The sequence below is a fragment of the Melopsittacus undulatus genome, chromosome 5 (assembly GCF_012275295.1).
Source record: "Melopsittacus undulatus isolate bMelUnd1 chromosome 5, bMelUnd1.mat.Z, whole genome shotgun sequence".
In the NCBI taxonomy this organism is placed as follows: domain Eukaryota; kingdom Metazoa; phylum Chordata; class Aves; order Psittaciformes; family Psittaculidae; genus Melopsittacus; species Melopsittacus undulatus.
The window spans coordinates 77,031,079-77,054,357 of NC_047531.1; the positions used below are offsets into that span (position 1 = coordinate 77,031,079).

At 39.3% G+C, this 23,279-nt stretch overlaps 1 protein-coding gene across 1 annotated transcript in view; it reads left to right on the top strand.

Moving 5' to 3' along the window:
• LOC101871346 (potassium voltage-gated channel subfamily KQT member 1-like) overlaps positions 1-23,279 on the top strand; it is a 465,763-nt gene that overhangs the window by 235,969 nt on the left and 206,515 nt on the right. Inside the window, exon 12 of the mRNA XM_005148017.3 lies at positions 20,304-20,379. Coding sequence (XP_005148074.2) covers positions 20,304-20,379 — 76 coding nt within the window. The remainder of the gene's footprint in view (positions 1-20,303; positions 20,380-23,279) is intronic.

The following is a 23,279-nucleotide window of genomic DNA, read 5'->3' on the forward strand; positions in this document are numbered from 1 at the left end:
TAGGGAACAAGCTTTGGTAACCAGTGTTTAGGGGTGGTCGAGGCCAGCCAATGTGAACAGGGTAGGGAGCAGGGACTGCGGATGTACGGTGAGAAGCCTACTCTCACGGGAGCTGGGATCTGGTGAAGCGGAACAAAATGCTGCGAGTGAGGTGTGAGGTTTGCTAAAGAGGTGTCTGCAGGTATGCTGAGCATGTGGTAAAACTAATTCTGAGCTGGTAGTGATTCAAACTCACCTGACCATAGGTCTTTTGGTGGGGATTTAGAGAAGGAAGTGGGAGAGGAAACAGAAGACGTACAGGCCCTCCCCCTGTGCACTGCCTAGAAAAACTGTTAATATTGTGTATGTGACTTGGGGGCTGTTTGGAACCTTCCTGAGGCAAATTTACTGACATTAAAGGGACTTTTGTGTGGGCAGAAATGGTGGTGCAGAACAGGGATCTTACTCAGCTACCCAGGAGGCTTCCACCGTGGGTGGTAAGCCATTGGGAGTCGCCAGATGGCTGCTGAACTTGTGATTAAGGTGTTGGGACACCCGAAGGAGTATGTTCAGAAATACTTCTTGGACCACACATCATTCTGAATGCGGCATTACTTTTCTGTTTTGTGAGGAGTCAGATTTATTAACAATTTGTATGCTCGAAGCTTTGTGTGCTGGGCAACACACCCTGCTCTCATTACTGTTAATGGCAATAGGAAATATGCACATAACCCCTTGTGTACTGCCTAGGCAATTTGCCTCTAACGGTATAAGTTTCTAGAAAACAAATCGTATATGTAAGGAAAGAAAGAGCTTACATCTTGACTTTATTTCACCTTAAACCTCAGTGTTTAAAAACAGGTTAAACTACTTGGTATTAATCAAATCAAGCTGGTTAAATTTGCCTTTTAGATATCTGAAATGGAGCTCTGTTTTATAGCTTGAAATATTGTTTTTTAGGAAGATAAAGTTTTGAGAACCTTTGACTGATCTGTAGTAAAATATTTTACTGCAATTTCATTTGCCTGAACAAATATTTTTAGAACATTAACAGAAATGTACGGCATAAATTTCAAAGCCTATCGTATAATTTCATGTACAAATATTTATATACATGGTCACAGGGATGTTAAAAATGTAATGTTTTTATAGAAAATATACAATACAGCATATACCCTCCATACAATACACAGTATCTAAAATGGTAGAAGAGAGACATTTCAGTATGTCTAGGAAATAGAATCATAGAATATTTTGGCTCAGAAGGGACATTTAAGATCATGTAATTCCAACCCGCTGCCATGGGCAGGGACACTTTCCACTAGACCAGGTTGCTCCAAACCCCATCCTACCTGGCCTTGAACACTGCCAGGGATGGGGCTGCCACAGCTTCTCTGGGCAGCCTGTGCCAGTGCCTCACCACCCTCATTCTAAATAATGTCTTCCTAATGTCTAAACCAAATCTCCCTTCTTTCAGTTTAAAGCCATTCCTCCTTGTCCTTTCACTACATGCCCTTGTAAAAAGTCTCTTTCTAGATTTCTTGTTGGCCCCCTTTAGGCACTGGAAGGCTGCTCTGAGGTCTCCCTGGAGACTTATCTTCTCTAGGCTGAACAAGCCCAGCTCTCTCAACCTGTCTTCATAAGAAAGGTACTCCAGCCCAATGCTATTTTCTGTATTATTCCAATTTTTGTACATGTGCTGCTGAAGCGAGCTTAGCTTTCATTTGAAATGTTATTGATACATATTAGCAAACAGAATTTTTATTTTGTAGTACTGATAAACCTAGAAAGCCAGATATAGGACTAAGGAGATAATTTTGATAGAGATTAGATAACATCACAGTGACTGCAACTGTAGGAACTTTGAGTTACAGGAGACAACCTTTGTCTTTAGTCACTAAATCTTCTATCCCACACATCATCCATTCAAATGTATTGCTTTTCACAGTAAACAGTCATAGGCTGCTATTCAATGGGTGTTTGAGGGGAGGTTTGCAATGCAAGTTAAACCCAGCTCTGGGTCCCTGATTCAGGCCTTCACCCATCTCCTGCCAATGTTGTTATAACCTAAACCTGAGTTTAAGTCCCTCTGACCCTCAACTAGAAACTTGCCAGCAGCCCTAAGTTCAGTGCAAGGAGATGACTCCTGCCTTACATTTATATGTACTCTAAATAACATTTAAATAGGTGAGCTTACAGCCAGCCAGCTCAAGTACCCTCATTCTCAAATCAGTGCAGGCTGTTTTCACTGCTAATTTTCCCTCCTTCCCTGCCAGATGCAGTTGCAAGACAACACTTGGTTCTCAAATCTGCCAAGTTTCACCTGTTTTTTCACAAGCTGCCTGTTGTAGCATGCAGAGTCACTGAGTTGAAATAATAAGTCAGTCTGAGGCTGAGCCAATATAACAGCTCACTGCTACTGACAGGGCCAGGTCCTGCTCCACCTGCACACCCCTTTCCTCCTGCCTCTAATGATCGTGTGGTATTGTTCCAAGCCAATTCAGATAGCTACATCAACCCAAAAGCAGTTTGACAAAACCTATAAACTGTTTCTGCCAGGTCAGCACAAGGAATTGGCTTAATGAGCCTGAGGAAGTGAGAGGCAACTGCCTTTCTTAAAGGAAAAAAGTTCTGTTAGAGTTTTAACATAGCTCTAGCACATAACTAGTAGAGAATGAGCAGGACCTTGGCTTTATGCAAAAAGAGTGAGAACAATGTGTTAACAAAGCCAAGCATAAGCGTGCGCTGTCCTTCTGTCTTGTAGACCAATTAACTCATACTAGCATAGTGTGTCACAGAGCAGCATTGTATGGCTGCTCCATAAGGGTGGGTGAGCTGGGATCCATGGGTGACTCCAGCCCCAACAGTGCCCTCACTAAGAGAGTGTACACACTCAGGGTCCAAGCAGCGGGCAGATCTTGGGGCAAATATATCTGGGTCCATTGACAGCCATAGGCAAGGAAAGAGCCAGATCCAGGACCCAAAGTAAATGGGGTAAGAGCCAGGACTGGCCAGAAGGCTGTAATGTGGGTCTGAGGTCCATCCAGGGGACAAGACCAAAGGCAAATGCACCTACAGCATATCTCTGGCAGGAGCTGAGCTGAAACAGGGCTTCGGGAGGCCTTGGTGAGGCTGGTTAGGGCCACAAAATACCTCTTAATGTCCTCAAGGCCCTGAAACAGTGGTGGTGGCCTTCCTAAAGTGATGCTGATTAGGACTAATCAGTCAGTTGAGAGGGGTTTTTTTTATATGCTAACATTCTTTCTATTTAATTACCCAGTGTGGAAATAGATATTTTGGCACAAAAAACCTTTGTCACCAAACTTGGCAGGTGGACCCTGAGCACTAGGACAGTGGTTACACGTCCTGACAACTTGAACCAGCCTACACCTGAACTCCACCACCACTTCCTCCTTCCTTTTGTTGTCCCCCACCAATCACTGCTGCCACCTGCCCTTCAAAGCTGATTTTGCTCAGGGAACTTACCCAACAGAAAAGGCTTTTTCCCTCCCCTTCAGGGTTAGTTTTTTGACAGTCTAATGTATTCTGTGACATTCAGTGGTCTTTGGGTATGCTTCTGCACTGTGTTATTTTCCAAGCAGATATGATTCCTTTTTTGCATATTGGCTCCTACTGTGTGACCAGGTCAAATGCTGTCATCCATTGTGGTAAGAGCTGTTGCAGATTAAATTCTGATGCTGATATTTCTTTAACCTTGGTGTGTGTTTATTGATCATTAATCTAACCAACTGTTGGGTTTTTATAGAGGAATTGCTGTATATGTAGAAGCATACAAGGAAGTTAAAGCTCTTGCTAGAAATTTGAAAGTAATTGAAGCAGATAGCCAAGGACTCTCCAGAACAAACATGCCCCATACTCCATAGATATCTACAAGATACTCAGGAGATACTCATATTCATATTAAATCTACAGCCTTGGAGGAGTGGGGAACTTCTAACTTTTTTGCTCAAGGGTAACACTAGGTTATTCCTAATGATTTCGAGATTTCAGATTGTGATTACTGTTGAGTTTCTTTTAAATCAGAACTGAACAGGCTAATCTGAATATACCTGTTACTAATGAGTTCAGGACTGTGACGTGGGGCAAAAGAAATAACCCTAAACACTTTGAGGATCATTAACTTTAATGTTTGCCTGGTGACAAAAGAATAGTCCAGGCTGTGTGTCTGGGATTTACAGTGTCATTTTTTTTTTTCATAGTATGATGACTTTCGTTTGGAGACATTAAAAGCTTCAAAATTACTAAGTGCTGGTATGATGCATGCTTAAATATGCCATGCAAAACATCTCTACTTCCCATTTCAGTTTTTCAGTGGCAAATGTTAGGGGACAGAGCAAAGCCTACATTAAATGAGCAGCTACTGATTCTTTTTTAAAATGTACTTATGCTTCTTACATAGTCTCTCACAGTAGTTGCTAGTTTGTTTACTTTCCTCCCATGTAAGATATCAAGGTAACGGGTTTTGTTTCACAAAAACAGGATTCTTTTGAATAGTGTTCAACATGCAGTCAGATTCTGTTCCTGAAGTCTGATTTGTGCCCCTTTTTCATTCATGCTATTTAATACTCTGTAGAAACTTGGCTTCTCACAGATATATCTGATTTTTCTGTCCCTCATTTAAAAATCCTGCATTTGAGCCTACTCTTCTTGGAAAGGGTTAATTTCACCTCTGCTAATATTATATGACTCCATTAGTTATTAATGCAGTCAACTCATAAACACAGTTTAGGGGGTACTGGCCTTGGAAGAACTTTCCAGGAGACCAATACATCAAATCAATTCTGAAGTCCTTTGACCTCAGGATAGAATTACAGGTTTATAATTTACTCAACACTTACATGACCCAGAGAACAAAGGATTACCAAGTCAGTCAAAACTAAATTACTCTTGACCTTAAATTAGTCATTTTCATGCTATTAAAACTATAGCTAACTCACTGTTGATATTATTTTGAGATTATAAGTCAGGTTTGTTTTTTTCCATATTTATGCTCACAACCTAGCGCTATACATATACTTTAATATATATTTAATTATTTTCTGAAAGTTAGCAAACAGCTTTTTCTAAAAAGTTAACAAACATGGAAGGTTTTTATTTATATGCATATATTTGTGTCTCTAAAATGCCCAATACTATTGTGAATAAACTGAATATAGGTAATATAGATCAGCATGTTATAGCTGATAAGGTGGAGCAGTAAGAATCATGTAGAATGTTGCCAGCTGCCTATTAGTGCTTGCTTCTTCAGTCCTTACTCAGGACAGGATCAGCTCTATCTATGTTTGGCAGCTGAGACATGACAGAGTAGTTTGTGCTGAGACAACATACATTGTTGACAATATTCAATCCTTTTGTCAAGCATGCAAAAATAGTGAGGATGAAGAATTGAAGGACATTCCCCCAACACCACTTTTAATTGCATAATTAGGGTACCATTTTGCAAACCTTAATTTTGAACACAGCTTGGTACCTGTCTGCAACCCATGTAGTTCAGTGTAATAACACAGGTACAGAATTATGTAGATGTCCAGGTCTTCAGAATCAAATCCTTAATTAATTCTGACCAGATCTTAGCTTATGCAGGTATTTCTCATTAGTCATTTGGAAAGTTCACTAGTTCCTGCTTCTCTAGGTGCTTCCATTCAAAAAGCTGTTTTTGAAGATGGAGGAGAGGTGTGTAGGTGTGTAAAACACTTCCAGGGTCTAACGCTATGGCTGCTTGGAATGGAAAACTGCAGTTCCACAGTGTGACCTATGATATTTAAAAAACTGTATGCAAAGGTACTGTATTTTGTAAAACTTCCTGTGCATTTTCAGTACCTCAGCAATGCAAAAAGAGTTTTCAAGAGTCTCCACAGCCTACAATAGCTGTGTCCCCAGGATGCTTCATACAGAAGCACCAGCTGATGTGAGTTACTTTGGACAGAAATAATGTCTTCACTGCAGCTTTCTGAAAGCTTCCATTTCTGTAAACTTCCATCATATCAGGCAGACATGAATTCCTCGAAGCCAGAAGGAAGCATCTTAACACTGTATTCATAAACTCAGTGTTTGAATGCATTTTATTTTTGTAGACCATCTTAGATCTTGGCATAACATAGACTGGAGCTACACTGGTCAACCAGAAATAGTCTTCAACAGGATGCTGCAGCCTTGATTTAAAGGCTATCACAGGCAATTTATCACATAATTTAAGTTAATGGTTAATTTGCATTTGCTTTGTAGAGGCTGGTTTTGGTGATGCTTGTTGACTTTGTATGTACACCAGAGCTGAGTTGAAAATTGTTTTGGTCTGGTTTGGTTTTCAATTGCATCTTCTGATCCAAATATTTGAAAAAAAAAATAAAATTCTCTTTGATTTGAATGATTTTTTTTTCCACAAAACTAAAAATGTGTTTTCTGTTGGTGGGTATTCAAGTGAATTCTTTATTTGACTTGGAAAGAAACCTTTTTCTTCTGCAGACATGCAATAATAACAGAGAATTAGAATTATGAAGATCCTAGAAAAGAAGGTGTACTTCTGTCATTTAATATCATGATGGATCCACATTGTGAGAGGCTTAGGTTCAATTATTTGTTCAGTTTGAAAGGAACCATATCACAGAGTATTATGGGTTTGGAGGCCAAGATCCAGCATCCCATTCATTCATGCTCTTCCATTGCAAAAGGAAACACCTGCAGAGACAGGGACTCGCCTTAACCATGAGGCTGGAGAATTGCTTATGTTCTTTGGTTTGGTGTATATTTAGTTATTCCATGTAAAGTGGGGCAAGTCTGGCTTAGAGGAGAATGGCAGAGCTTCAGCTGCCTATGCTCTCTTTCTCATAAATTAGGAGGAAGTAGGAGAAAGAAGAAGAGGAGGGTGTTAGAAATAAGAGATCTGAAGAAGAGCATTAAACAAGTCCTAATTTGATGGGTATTTTATATGCTGGTTTGTTAGGTAAAAATCATCTTCCACAGTTCTGTGAATAATTTTTCTGCTTTATTCCAGTTCCTTACATTTTGAATGTGCAAGTCATTGTGTGCTCACCCATGTTACTTTATAAAATTCATGATGCATTGAAAATATGTAGTTCAATTCTAATTAGTGTCCTGACTAGAATATTGTTCATTCTGTGATGAGTGGTTTTGGAGTAAGGATGCACAGGAGCTGATAACAGATGTAGCATAGACATATCCTAATGTACAAATATGTATGGATGCTGGTTTTGGAAAGCAATTTTCATATTTTATTTTCAATCAGTCTCTGGGGATACTAGGACTTAGTTCTTTATTCTGTCCTTAGCTCTCTGTATAGTCTGTGCAAGCTGAAAGGCCTGAGGAGTGTTCAGTATTGAGGCATACATGTCCAGTTTTGGCAGCCAGGAACAGAGCGGACTGTACTGTGTGCTGTGCATCAAACTGAACATTTCCTGCAATGTGCTGGGGAGACAAGCACTCTCTCTGCAACAGAGAAACAGCTGATTTAAAGACTCTGTGCTTAAACTGTTCATCTCTGACCGAAGATTTCCACATTAATAATAAAAAAAGAAAAGAATCCACCCTGGTATTTATGGACAATTCGACTGTATCTGTTCCCTTGAACAAAGGTATTTTGCTTTGAAGAAAGATATTTTGCTTCAGATAAGTGATAGTATCAGGTTGATTATCACTTCTGAAACTATACGATTTGTGGTAATTACCAGCTATCACTTAGACTCAACTGATTCACCAGGTTGTTAGGTGCATGTGGTTACTATACTGAGAACAAATCTAAAGATGGTTTTGTGTAGTATAAAATGGCTTTATTTCCCCTGTAGTTCTTACAGCATGATGCTTGAAATTTGAGAAGAATTGAAATAATGATAATATGAATTTTAAGATGGGGAATGGTGTTTAAATCTTGAGATTAGTGGGACTCCATGGTTGAGAAAGATGGTAGTAGGAGAGATGAACTGGTTTTTGTTAAATGCAAATGAAGCAGATTGTGCTCAGAATTGTTCCTGTCTGATTCTTGGTTTGTTAGCCTCTGCTTCATGTCATGGAAGTTAAGCATCTTTGATTCATGGAGTGTTGTGTAAACGTTTGTTGATTTCTATCTGTCCTGGTTTACACTTCTGCTCTGAGTTTTGCTTTGAGTTTCAGGTTTGGGCAAACCGAAATTGTCAAAGTAAATTCACATTAAATTGCAGTGTTTCATGTGGTTTTGCTTTGAATCCACGCCAAACCTCAGATTTTGCATAATTTCTTTTTGCATAATTTCCAAACAAAAAGATAAATTGAGTCAGGTTCCTTTGGAATGGGGTTGAAGTTTATAGGTTTATGAACTTGTAGAAAACTAAGCCTGGAATTCATTATTAGATCTGTTCAGTACTGTGAGGACTTGCTCGTGGATAGGGGGATACTGGGAAAATTGTACAAAACTGCAAAAGAAGTATATTGGCATAGAAAAAAACCCATGCAATATTTCAGCTTCAAACGGAGAGCTGGTCATGACCTATTTCATGTTTTTGAGCATTGAAATTTTGGTATTGAGTAGGTGAATACTTGAGCTGCTGTCTCCTCTTTGCAGAAAGCTCCTTCAGATCCAAAATCACAATTCTCAAGGACAAGATAAAGCTAATTTCAGGCAACATTTATATGTCTGTCCCTTAGATAAAAAAGTAAAAGCCACTTCAGTGGGACTCTTGATAGCATTGTTCCCAGTTTTTATTTAATTCTTATACAGAACTTCCAAAAGCAGCCCTCAGATTGTTGTCAAAGAACAATCATTGGAAATGTGTCAAATGAAGTAACAATCACTTTGGGCTTTGTTTTTGGCTTGAACATATTTCTGTATCTAGATCTTAAAAACAGCCTTCAGCATTGCTGACATAATGAATTGTTTTTATTAAGTGTTCTAATTACAGTAATTCAGGTGGTTGGCCACCTAAATGACTGCATAATTATTTAGAAACATTTTTGATTGCAGTTCTGACATTCCCAAGGCCCAATTAAAGAAACCCAAACAAAACACCAAAAATCTTCTGAGACTTTGAAGCCCTGATACTAATAGCTATTATCCTTCTAATTAGGTCATTTCATATATGCTCAATACTATATGGATAGATACCACTTTTGTACTAGCAGACCTTTATCTGCTAGTAACTTTCAGTGAACACAGAGCTGATGATCTTCCAAGAGGAAGAAATTTCTTCAAAATAGTTCTTCTGTGAGAAAACTTCAAAGGAGAGAGGAAACTTTATTAATTTCATTTTATAACAGAAGGAGTTAAGACAAAAATCATTTGATGCAGGCACAGTTCAGAGCACTGTGATTTGTGGAAAATTGTCCAAGTCTATACCGATGTTTGAACTCAATCTGCCCAGGGTGGTCTGTTGTTTCATAGGATGCATATCACGGTTGTGCTGTTCTTTAACAGTATCCTGTGAACTAGTTTACACCTTTTCTAAAGCATATGGTCTTCATTTTGCACAGATGATGCAGTGTAGAGTATATGTATTCAGGATAGAGTCCCAGTTACTGGGAGGAAAAACGGTATAAACCAGATAAAATGCATTAATTTCATAAGAAGATAATACATTTCCTTTTTGGACATAAATATGTATTAAAATGGGACAAAATGAAACATATTATCATTTCAGGCTCAAATGCTTTCAGAATCTTTTGTTTCACAATGACTTTTAAAATATTTTTCCTGTGAGTTAGGATGGAAACAAAGGCAGGAAAGTCAGAATTCCCCAGAGCATGAAGACACAGATTTCCTCACTTTGGAAAAAAAAATGTTCCTGTTCTTTAATAGTAAGCCACGAGCGACTGGTATATGAACACTTTCCTTCTGTTCATCCACTGGCTGAGCTAAAGTTCAGGGAAAAAATTGCCAAAAGATAGCATCTTTTCCTGTGCAGTCTTTGAACAAAAAGTAGTTTCTCAATGAGCAAGTGAAAACTCTTGAAATAAGTAGCTCAGCAAAACTTCTGGTTTCAGCAACAGTTTTGCACAAGTGATGCTTGCATCCTTAGAAAGATATTTAATTCTGTAGTAAACTATTGATAAGTACTGCATATTTTCAGTATTAGGCAAATGAGGCCTGTAAGATTTTTACGTGTGTTCTTACACAAAATAGAGTGGTAAAATGTTAAGTGTCTGTGGCCACAAAAAGGTCCTTGTGAGGTTCTGTGGGTACAATCGCTATTGTATGCAATATAGCTTATGGACACCAAAATTTATAAAAAAGGAAGATCGTTATTTTTGTCTGATTTTGAAATGTCAGTTCCTCTAATGGCAATGAGATATTTTCTCTGAGAAGCTTTCATAGGTTCTCAGAAAGCTCCTATAGTTTTGGGCTTGCAGAAACTGGTGCTGGAGCTCAAAAGTAGACTGTGACTCAATGGTCAGAGTTTGAAAGTATTGTGAGCATATACATGTGTTTTTGACAAGACCTTTGAAAGGCAAATTTGAAGGTGGTGAGATAGTAAGTCAATTTTAGATACAAGACATTTAGGGGAGGTTAAGGTGATTTTATTATAAAATAGCTAGCTTCAGTGATTCTCACTATCACAATAATGTACTTACAAAGATGTGTGTACCTGAGCAATCCATCCATCATGTCTGTATCCAAGCTGCACGTATCCATGTGGGCTTCTCACAATTTCTTGCAATTGCGTGGAGGCCAAAGTAATAGTCTGTTGATTCATCATTGTGTCTTCTGGGATGACAACCAGGTGCCACTGAACCATTTTTGCCTTTGGGAGCTGAGAGTTATCAGGATATTTTACCTCTCCATGCTCTCCCACCTCTGGGAGTAGTCAGGATTTATTCTCTGTACTCTGTCCCCTTACTAGGGTGTCTTAAGACTCCAGCCCTGTTCTGTATTTTCTCAACATCGTCTCTTTATAGCTGGAGTCCTTTTTGCAGTCTAGGCAGAGGCAACTCCTGACCGTACCTGTTCCCTTGTGTTCCTGAATTGGGTATCTTCAAAAGCTGCTCATAAATGTGCTGTTACATTGATGGTCTAGGTCTCACAGTCCCCTCCATCCTCACAGGGATTTTTGTGCTGCTTTTCCCTTTCTGAAACTTCCACACACAGACCTACCCATTCATTCTCCATTCTTGCAATCTAGGCATTTCCTTCATAAATCTCTATAATTGCTGATAGCATGACTTAAACCACAGGCAGAAAAATAATTATAACGATTTTAGGGTTTCATTGTCTCCTTACAGTTCTTCAGAGAGAAGTACTATCTTTTCCCTGCACCAGAGCCTGGTCTCTCTGCCAGGCCAGAGGCAACGCATCTGGCACTGCTGAAGGTCCCTGGGAGAAAGACAGGGTTGGAAAGGGCTAAAATTCCTGATACTCCAGTTGGAGAGAGGAGCCTAGAAGCTGAATACTGACAAATTTTAATACAAAATAAAGCACTTTAAACAGTATATAAAGGTCTTTATATCAAGGCCAGATGCCTCTCTGGAAAGTTACTTTAGTCCTACACAAGGTTTTTGGCTCAGGGCAAGGGCAGCTGTGTGAAATGCAATCCTTGTACTATCGAGCAGGTCACGTTCATGATCTAATAGTCCTACTTGCCTTCAGATGCTGTGGATGTCTTGCATTGCTGACTATCTGGTGAACAGGAAGCTAATTCCTAACCAGATTGCTCAGGTACTCGGGAGAGGAGGAGCACAGATTGTAAAGGTGGAGAGAATGCTTTGGAAAATAGCTTCTGCTTAGGGGACAATGAGATGGCAGTTTACCCCAGGTCTGCAGACCAGTCTCCCTTGTTCCTTATCATCACTGAGGTGAAAGCATATTGTCACTACTCTTTTTTTTCCTGCTGAGACATCTTATAAACAACATATGTGTTCATTTAAGACCTCTAGTTGCCTTAAAATCCTCAGTGAAGCAAGCCTCATGATAGTTCCATGACAAAGGTTTTACACTTTACAGATATATGAGCGAGAGCATAGCCAGGTAAAAGGACTTGCACAAGATCACCCAGTGAGACAGAGTCCAGTTAAATCAATCAATTCAAAGACCCAGGAGCTGTGTTTCCATAGCCCCTGCTGTAACTATTAAATCAGAAGAGCTACTAAGAAAATATCCTGCCAAAAGCTACTGGGTTTTTGTTTTTTAAAGCCACAAGAAACATTTTGCTCAATTCCGCAGGGTCCCTCCAAGCACTTGGTGCAGATTAATTAATTACTTATTTTTAAAAAGAAATGTAAAACCTCGGGCAACGCAAAAGCCATTGAAATTTTAATTCTCAGAACTATACTCTGATTTGACTGTTACCCAGTTCCTATTCAGGCAAGATAGGAATTAAGATTAATGACCCCAAACAAACTGGTATTTCAGAGAATCAGTCTTTGCCAGGCATTATATTCTCATGACAGAAAATCATTGAGGCATAAATACAGCGCTCAGTCATTGGTGTATATTAACAACACCACGTTGTTCCCATAAATGCTGAATACAGTGAAGAGGAAAATGAAATCTTAAAGTTCATTAATTTGGGTTGTGGGTTTTTTTTAAAGTGAACAAACCAGAGCCCATCGAATAAGGCTGTACCATTCTAGTTCCCACTGCACTGCTGTGAAGGCTATTCAGATTCCAGAAAGGCACCTCTTCTGCTGGGACGTTGTTTGGGCTTGGGGATGACTGTCTCTGCAGTGCCTTTTACTAACTAGACATTCAGTTCTGTTGGCATTTTTTAAAAGGCGAATTGATGAAGACCAACTCTTAAAGAGAGAGAGTGAAAAAGTACCTTTATCTGCTTGGATCAGTGACTGTTGGAATATGTGGGGTAAAAACGTGTCGTTTGTCAGTGTGTGCCCACCTCCCAGGAAGGTGGTTGTGGCTAGAGCCTGTTTTCAAATGGGAACTGGCATGAAGACAGGAGCATTTCACCTATTCTGGCACCAGAAGTAGTCATGGTACAGTGCTAATACAGGAAGTTATTGTGGCAATTTCTAGAAGCTGTTTGCTCAGAAAAGAAAGAAAAAAATCTTTCTGTGTTTGTATTTCCACACTGAAAAGGCTTCCCTATGACATCATCTTGTTTGTTCGGACACTGCAGGAAGAATGGAAGAAATAAAATGGCAGAAAAGAGACCAGGCACTTTTATTTTGCTGCCAACAAACCATAGAGGAAAGATGTAACCAAAATATCCAATGGTTACTTTAGTTCTTAGAGACAGTTCAGCAGATGAATTGTTGTTCAAGGGCAGTTGGGCTCCCAGACACAAGAGCATTCTGTAGTAAGCTTAATTACTCATTTTAATTATGCATTTTAATTAGCAAGGGACTAACACAGAGCTTTTCTCCCACTTTCTCAATAAACCCACTTTGTGATATTGCAGAACAAACTTGTAACTGAAAACTCCAACTGTCTACACTTGAGAAAAACAACTCAAAGTTCAGTGGGTTTTCTTTCTCATTAAATCACATTCAGGTTGCATCTACCTCTGATTATTTTCAGAAGCTTTCTACTTTTTTTGTGCTGTTCATGGACAACATCAAGAGAACACCCTGCACTACTACTTCTCCCACTTGTGTTTCCTCTGCCAATATATTGTCTTGCCAGTTGCTCCCTATAAATGATGTCCTAGTTCTTCCTCTTCTAGCAGTTTCTCTTCAGAGCTGTTCTTCTGTCCCTGTGCTATCTGTCTCCCCTGCTCCAATCCCTAAGAGCATTGCTGTAGGAAATCTGCTTTCTTTCTCATTCACTTCGGGGAAAGCCAGGTTAGGGAGGCAAGTAGAAGCAGAGGCAATTGCATTCTGGCATTAGTTCAGAAAGCCAGCAGTGTATACAGTGACGGATGGATGGAGATAGCCACAAGATCTTCAGCAAAATAACCAGATGCCAGAATGCAGCCCCCCATGAACATATTAGTTTTGTACTCTTTCCTGCTTTGCCAGGGACTGTACCTACTAAGGAGGGATTTGCAGAATCTGCAGCATTCCTTCATAAATCGAGGCTGTCAGCAAAGCTTGGTGAAGCCAAATAGGCCTCCAGGCTGCTCTGAGAGAAGCCAACACTAATTTATTTATAGTTTTGAGCCAAACATGGTCTTGAAAAGAAAAGGTTCAGATAAGGATATAAGTAAAATAGAGAAGAGAAAAGGTTTAAGGTGGGATTGTGTTTAGGAATAAAGGGAAAAATAAACTTAAGCCAACATTATCTGCAATGTTCTCTTAGGTTTCAGTGCAAATGGCATCTTATAAAATTTCCATCATGTCAGTGGTGGAAATTCTCCAGAAGAATTTGTTCTTCATGAGGCTTTGATGAAATGTAACAAGACTGAAACCTCTTCTGTTATGTTATACTTCTCTGCTGCTCCTGGCTTGGGTTGAGCTCTGGAATCAGAATCATCGCCTGACATTTCCAGGTGTTTGCATGTCAGATTCAAGCTACAACCTTCTCTTAACTCGAGTGGTTTAAAAGGATCGAGGCTTTTTGTCTGGCTTTGATTGGCTGCAGGCAGTACTAATTTTAAGTTTCTTTTCTTTATGGTTCTTGTGATGAGAACCATCTCTCTCCACCACTTCTATTGTCTCTGTCAGTAAAAGGTCCACATAGTGTGTGACTGCATATGGACTAACTGCTGTGCCTGTGTGTAATAAGCTCTCAGATCTCAGGTCCTGTTCCCACTCTTCTTCTTCCCCAACAGCTTATTGGTGTATGCAATCCATATGACGGGATAACTACAAAGTTTAGCTAGAATTGAATATAGGTGCTACTATATTCAAACAGTAGCTAAACATTGCTGGGTCTCTTTAGCTTGGAGAAGAGGAGACTGAGGGGTGACCTCATCAGTGTTTACAAATATGTAAAGGGTGGGTGTCAAGATGATGGAGCTAGGCTTTTTTCAGTGATATCCAGTGGTAGGACAAGGGGCAATGGGTGTAAACTGGAGCATAGGAGGTTCCATGTTAACATCAGGAAGAACTTCTTTACTGTAAGAGTGACAGAGCACTGGAACAGGTTGCCCAGGGGGGATGTGGACTCTCCTACATTGGAGATATTCAAGGCCCGCCTGGACAAGTTCCTGTGTGATGTACTCTGGGTTACCCTGCTCTTGCAGGGGGTTGGACTAGATGATCTTTCGAGGTCCCTTCCAACCCTTTGGATTCTGTGATTCAGTAACAGTGGCATCTGCGTGAGAAATCTCACCTCTGAAAGTGGGCATCCTGTGCTACATGTATCTGGAGACAAAAAGTACCCTGTGATGCCACCATTTCATGTTTTGTATTAATTCTGGTAAGGCTTTCAGTGAAGATAAGGCTTGGTTTATACTCTACCTAATGAAATATCTGTCCCTTTGAGATAATTGTACATGGGAAAGAATAAAGTTGTGGCTCAGAATCAAAGTTCTTTCCCAGAAACAGAGCCCGCAAGTGAATACTCTAAATCAAATGTGATGGGAAAACAAAAAAGGCAGATGTGGGGCTGAGCTCTGTAATAACTTCTTTACATTTCAATTGCCATCACTGACCTAGTCACTGTTTGTGCTGGCTTAGAAACTAATATCAAGTGAACAACTCGAGAATAGATGATGCTGTATGTTACTCTGGGCAGGAGTTACAACATTATCCGATGATCACTATTAAAACAGAGTTAGTGTGACTTTATATGTGTTTTCCTGCTAAGCAATCAAAATGTAACGAATGAATGAAGCTTAGCAGTAATTCAAGTACTGTTAAGCATGTGTCTTCAAACCAGTTTTGCAAATTGGGACAGAGAGCTATAATTGACCTTGCTGAAGTGGCCTTTATTTTCCACAGTTCATGATCAAAGTAGTTAAGTTACACTGAATAAGTCTTCTAATTCACGACACCTGAATAAACGGCAGGAAAACCAGCCTGGAATGCACATTCCACTATCTACAGCCATCCTGCAGCACAGCCTGAATAAAGTCCTTCCCCTTGTCGTTACACAGAAGCGAACTCTAATGATTAAAAAATGCCTCTGGACTGAAAGGTGCATCACACTGATAACAGGCTTGTTTGGAGATTTGAGATGTGATAGTATCCTTCTTTAGGATCTGTCTGGCTATCTGTTTTTCACTTAAAATATTCCCTGGCTGTTCCAAAGCATATTAAGATTGAAGTTATCAGACTCCATGCAAAAGATTAAAAAATAGGTTTGAACTCACCAACACAAGCTTTTAACAAACGGAGCAGTATATAGAAATGAAAGTGAAAAGATAAAACAACAACCCAAAACTAAATAGCAAAACCCCTGTAGATAGTTTCCAGAGCTGCTTTGGATTTGATCATCTCGCTTTTCCTCCTCTGGTTCAACTATTTTCAACTGAAAATGTTTGCCTTCTTTGGCTTAGGCTACTGCCTTTTTGCAGTTTACAAAAGTAAAAACCGAGTCTTCAATTCATCCAAGTGTTTTAAGCTAAAAGCAGTGACTTTTCACAGCACTGAGCCGCTAGCTGAGGACCAAACCTGGGGCTGCAGTGCCTCTTGGCACACATCTGTCCTGCCAGGGTCTGCAGCCACATAGGCACACTCAAAACCTGCAGAGGGGAAGGAAGGTCGAATGAGCCAGCAAAGAGGGGGCCCCATTCCCCCTCCCCCTCTAGAATAGCTGCCAGAGAGTTGCTCAACATTGGATCAGGGTGGAGACTGCTGTTAACATATATGTTCCAGGTGCTCCACCCGCTCCTCTTTTTCCCTGCCCTACCACAATGATATGAGAGCCCAGGAGTCCATAAGCCAAGCTAGGAAAGACTCATTGTAATTAAGGATAGGTTTGACCGCTTTTAAAATGGAACATCCTGCTGAACAGTTAACAGAGAGGGAAGGAAACAGGTCCAAAACTTGAGTCCTCCTTGAAGACATAATTATAAGTGATGTCAATATTATTTATGTATCCACAAATATGTTCTTTCAATAGACATTTCATGGTATCCATTATGGATACTTATGTTAGAAGCTTCCATTATTAATTTTTTATGTGCTCATAACTTTCCAAATCCCTGATCCCTCGTGTTCAAATGTAATTTTGTTCTCCTTTACAGTTGTTTTGGGGGGAATGTTTTAATAAAACCTTCTTACCTGTTGTTTAGGTTAAAAGGTAGGAAAGTACGCCTTTGTCTGGCGAAGAAATTGATTATGTTCTTCTGAGCAAAACATGCACAAAACCGAACCCACCCAATAGTAGCACCTCACCTCAGCATGGACCCCATCCTGATGAGGTCTAGCATTTATGCTCGGTTTTATGGGTAAAGCCTCTCAACAGTTAAATAATTTTGTAAATTACTGGAAAGCATCTTCTAGTGTGTGTGTACCACTGCCCTCTGCTGCACAGAGGTGACACAGAGGCAGGAGAGTTTGGCTGCTTTCATAGGGGTGCAGGTGTGATCACTCACCAGCCCATATTCCTACTTTAAGCAAGTGTTCAGGTCCCGCTGACTTCATATAGGAGCTAGAGCTGTGAAAGGAGTTGAATCTTCACCTCCATGGGAGTTAGGCACCATACTACCCGTGAAGATTTATCCTTTTTTTGTCTTCTGAAAGTAGAAAAGCCAATGTGTAAATAGTGTGCAAGTATGGTGTCTACCACAACCCCCTGAGTTGGTTGCTGTTTCATGAGCTGCAGATCTCAAAATGTCTAAGAAATTCACTGCAAGCAGGGCTGTGCTTCTATTGAGCATTGATGTACAGCATTTCTGGCCTTATATTCTTTCCTGTTGTATATTTCTGGCATGTAACAGGCTGACACCCTGAAGGCTGAAAGGGTTTTGCCTACTTCAAGGTTTTGGGCTAAAATATAAGGTTTAGCATGATAAATGTACTGGGCTAAATACAGAGATAAATGTAACCTTTCCAGTAATAGCTGTAATTATCCATTCTGGACGTCAGTGATAAGAAACTATGAAAATCAGGTAAGATCTCAAAAAAATATATAGGATCACAGTCAGTCACACTGTTGGGAGGATAGCTGTGCTTACTATACAGAGTGTAGAGTTAACTCATCCAGAGCTGCTGTTTGTCATCTAGAGCTGCTACACTCCTTATAGATTTATTGAGGCAATTAAGATAACACATCCACATATCTCAGTCTATGGATTTGCACCTTTTCAAGCTGTCTTTTTTCCATTAAAGTTTTTGTGTACTTCTGTCTCTCAGTTTAATACTATTGACCATCGGATCTAATCAGCAATTTACTCCTTTTTCAAAATTTGCTTCCAGTGAGGTTGGTGTGGATTTTGCCAGTTGGAACAGTCAATATCCAGTGCTTTTGAATTATATTTGGGTGTTTATTTTTGCTGTATTTCACAAATAAATAACTTTTCTCTCTAAAACTGAGGCCTGTTCAACTGCACATCAGATTCTAAGAGTCAGCATCATAATTTTGGATACTTAAACTTGATAACATATTGGAAACAGTTCTGTAGCCCAGATTTCTGCTGAAGGAGGGGAATTAAGAGAAAATTACTGCTTTGGTTTGTTTCCATCTCAGACTTCTCTAAGCTTATCTGTTTGAGGTTGTTTAAGCATCTCATATGGATTACACAAAAAACCCAAACCTTTTTACTATATATATGAAATCTCACATCATTTAGAGGCAGGGGGTAATTTCAAGCTTTTATCTATCTTAACTGGTACACAAAGGAGGTAGGCTAAACCCCAAACTTTATGATTTTTTTTCTGGTTATAAATATATATATATTATTTGTATGGGCTGACAGACAAAGATTTCTTTATCAAGTATATGCCATTTGCAAGCAGAATGTTGTCTCCATTCTAGTCACCAGCAACAGGAGCTCAGCTGGGGCCATGAGTGTCAAGCTGAGAGCTTTTCTTTTACCATAATAGAGGTCCTGTAGGCTAAACTACTGGTAGTCCTTCAGTGACACTTCTGAAATCCCTTTGATAGGCTTACTCAGATGCAAAGATTTGTGCTTAGCAATGCTGTTGATGGTATACAACAATGATGGTTCTTGAATCATGCTCACCCTGCATTGTCTTCTGTGTGTTTGCATGTGTGAGTGTGCATACACATGGATACGTGCATGAATATATGTAGATATGTGAAGTGTGAGGATATAGGCAGTATATACACCTGAGGTTCACACATATCTGTGCATGTATTTATTATTAATCTGAGACTTGAAATAATACTAAAAACTTATTTTTAAACTCCTGTTCCTGTGGCTGTGGTATCTCACCCAATCATATCTCACCCAATCATAAGCACTAATTTTATCAGAGAAATTATAAAATGAACCGATGATCATTCTCAAATACAGTCACTGTTTGTTTAGCTTTTATTTACTTCACTTTGAAATAATACATTAATATTTCCACTTTTTAAAGACTTCATCTCTAGACTGTAGCATCCAAGTAGATGGCCTAGCCAATACTTCACTTTCCCCAGTTAGATACACTGGGAAGAGGTGGCAGATTGTGTTTTCAAGAGATGAAAAACTTGCTGGCAAGCTTTCCTAGATTTATCATCAAATGTCAAAGATGATGTCTGTATAGAACACTGATTTCCTAACAATGCAGCTTCCTTGGAAGGAAAACTTTGTTTTGTTTAGTTCACTCATTTTGAATGAATAGAGAAGTCCATGGGGAAGGAGTCAGTCCTTAAATAAAATACTTGTTCTTATAATTACTATATTCCTGCCCCCTCTCTACCCCTCCAAAATTCACCATAAATAAGAAGGTCTGGTAATTAATTGCCAGCTAAGTGGCACAATTAAAGTTGTACAAATACAGTATCCTTTGGGTAAAGTGATATTGCTAAGTTATAGCGTGGCCAGTTCTGTGTTTGAATACCAATGCAGACATCCACATGCACACACTCACATGTGTCCCGACAGTGTGTACTCTGTTAATTATTTTTTTTCAGATGTGATACTTCAAGTTTTCTTTCCTTCCTAGAGAATTCAAAGTACTTTTAAAAGGTCTTAATTTCTGTGCAATAGAGCTCATGGGCAAACACTCAATAAATGAAAAATAAGGGATGCAGTCATGGTTCTGAAAGCATTTCACATTCTTCAAACTGATGCCAGTTGTATGCATTGACAGTAATCCTGTTTAATCCCCTCCACATGTATTATCTTTGTACACCTGCTTTCATTGTCTCACTTATCAGTTTTTTATACTTAGAACCACAACATACAAGAGGGTAAAGCAGCAGAACAAAATACACATGCACACACAGTGTTTTACGCTACCATTCTGCGTTGTAGATAGAAAACATGTTTGTAGATTTTGGTGTTTGGAGTCAGCATCTTCTGTTAAGATGGTTTTCCTACTTTTCCTTTCCCCCCCCACTGGTGTATGTCTGTGTTTGTCTTTCTTGGCAGATTAACTGAAGCACATCGAACAGCTGTAAAAGTCATCAGGAGAATGCAGTATTTTGTAGCCAGAAGAAAATTTCAGGTAAGCAGCACCGTTAACCATAAGTACAGTATATGACATTGAAAGTGCTCTGAGAGTGACCTTATCTTTATGCAGCGATTAAAGTCAAAGGTGCTTTTTAGGCTCAGCCTCAAACTTAACTTTTGAGGATTTTTTCCTAGTGTGGGCAAAACTATCAACTACCCATGGGTACAGTATGATATGAAAGCCTGCTGAATTTGTGGAGTCAGCATAGTTATTTCTCACTTCTCTTGGTTTTTTTTGGTTTGGTTTTTTTTTCTGCATGTAATTTGCTGTCTTTTTGTTTTGTTTTGTTTTTTTTTTTTTTTACTCTAATGACTAATATATAAACTACACAGTCATCTACTAGAAGAAATGAAGAAGACTGTTGGAGAGTCTGCTAAAATACTCTTTATACTGGTAATCTAATGCTTGGTTAGAGAGTGTTCAACTAATTGCATTCTATGCATGGCTGACAGTTCAGTAGACCTTACTGATGAGTACTGTGCTGTGTAAAGTTGCTTTCACATTTGTGGCCCACATTTCCACATTTGTTTTTCTGAATGGGTCATCATAGAGAGGCCATATTTTATAAAATTGTGGAGCATCTGCCCTCTGCAAGTTTGATGTCTTTATGGAGTCTGAAGTTAACTTTCTCAATCAGGTTTCAAAGTGCTTAAACTAACTGTGTCACATTGGAATAATTGTCTTATTTTGCCTGTTTACTAAGACCCATTATGATAAAACTTGTTTGAAATGTGATTCTGGTACCACCATTCTCATCACTCATGTGCTGGTGGTGGCTTGGAAATGAATAATTAACTTCTGTCCTGATTTCCAAAGCCCCTGTTATTTCCATCTGAATGTTCATGCCTTTTTGTCCAAGAGAGTCCACTGCAAGTTAATCAACTTTCATAATCCTTTTAAAAAAGGTTTTAAAAAAATAAAGCAAGAACCTAAGTTTCAAGCATATTTGATTAGAGCTGAGCACTTAATTGCAAGGGATAAAAGTCTGAGATAAGCTCACAGCACTCAGAAGACTCTGAATTAGGGTTGACGCATTTGCCAAGCTCAGGCAGAAATGTATCTTCAGATGACTTTACCTTGTGAAAGAAAACTAGAAGTCACATTGCGTAGCTCAGCAAACAACAGGAAAGCAGGATTATATTGTAAATACACCAGAGAGATAAACACAAGCGGAAAATTAAAAAAAATAAAAAATTAAAAAAAGAAAGAGGAAAAAAGAAAAGAAAGGGAGGGAAAAGAAAAAAAAAGAAGAGAGAAAAAGGAAAAGAAACAAAAGCTTCCCTGGAAAATAAAAACAGTATATAAATGAGTTAAGATAAAAATTAAGATATTTCAAACCACCATAGGCCTAATGTTCTGGAGTTGTCAGCCAGTAGCAGTCATGCCAGACCTTAAAAACTGGACTTGATCAGTCTATGGATAGGATTCTCTGTCTTTTTTAAATTTCTTGGGGCTGTGAAATATAGCTTATAGGACTCCCCATGCTAATTAGATTGTTCAAAGCCAAGTAATTCTATTCTGAGTTTTGCGTTTAGGAGCTCTAAGCATGCTGGCTGTAGAATACTGTGTCCAAATGGCCAGGATTTGGGATTATGGACAAAATGGACAGAATGAAAGTTATTGAAGTTCTTCAAATTCTGCATTTAGCAAGCCTCCCTGGAAGCCCATTATCTCCTGTCTTAAGTTGTATTGTACTAGCATTTCCTTATAAAAACATGACAAGAGATTGTGGCAAAGTTTGGCAGGACATAAAATGCTCAGATCTAAAGCTTTATGAGAAAAGAGGAGAGAAAAGTTGGTAGGATATTTTTACTTTACAGAGCGCTCAGGCAGACTGCAGTGTACAGTAGTTTGCAACTGCAGGGTTCAGAGATGATGGTTTGATAAAAGGGATAACAGATAGAGGACTTCTTTTCAGGGAGAAAATAAATTTCATTGAGAATGAGTGGAATTAATTATGCACATAGTAGCCCATGGGGAAAAGGGAAAGGAGGTGGGGGAAAATCCCCAGCACATCTAGGCTCGGCGCCATGCATCATGTTAAATAGTGTCCAAAGGAAAGGACAGAGGATTTAGCCAAAATACGCTCAAAGCACCCCCGCTAGTCAATCTAAAGAGTGATACTGGCACTGTTTCTCTGGGTGAAGACAATAGGCTGCTTTTCTGGCCAGAAATAGTGATGTGTCAGCGTCTGCAAAATGGGAAGCTGGGGAAGGCAAAAAAAAAAAAGCAGAAAAGAAAAAAAAAAGTGATAAACTGAAAGCTGAAACCTCCCTGCCCCCAAAGTATCTCTTCTCACAAATGCACATGAATGTACATGCACACTACCAAAGCCATGAACCCTTCTGAAAGTTATAACCAGGTAAGTGCTGACGGCTGAGCACAAGGAACGCATTTTATCACGAAGAGCTTTTGCTTCTTCATTCATTTCACAGGATTTGTTTCCATCCCAGTTCCATGCTTTCATTTGAAATTTCTAGGATCCTGTGGCTGCCTTCCAAGCATGACTCCAGCACATACTGTAGGTGTTCAATGCGTGTGTGCAGTGGTGCATGTTAATGGTTCTGGCTGAAGCTGTGACAGAGTGGAAACAGACAACAAGATGACTAATGAGCTGTTTTCAGTAATTTCCAATTACTAGTTTTGCAGCTTACCTTTCTTTTTTCTCCTTTTCTTGAGTCAGAGCCAAAAAGGAGACATCTTGCCCCACATTTCCCATAGAGGTTGTTATGGCTCTCAAAATGCTGGTATTTTAGTTAGGACATTATTTGCATTTATTCCACCACACCCGCAACATTAATTTTACTTGATAAAATTTTACCATGCTGTATTTTTTATGATCACATCACTTTATGCAAGTTCTCTAGGTTTGTGTCAGAATTCTGCCGTAGTAG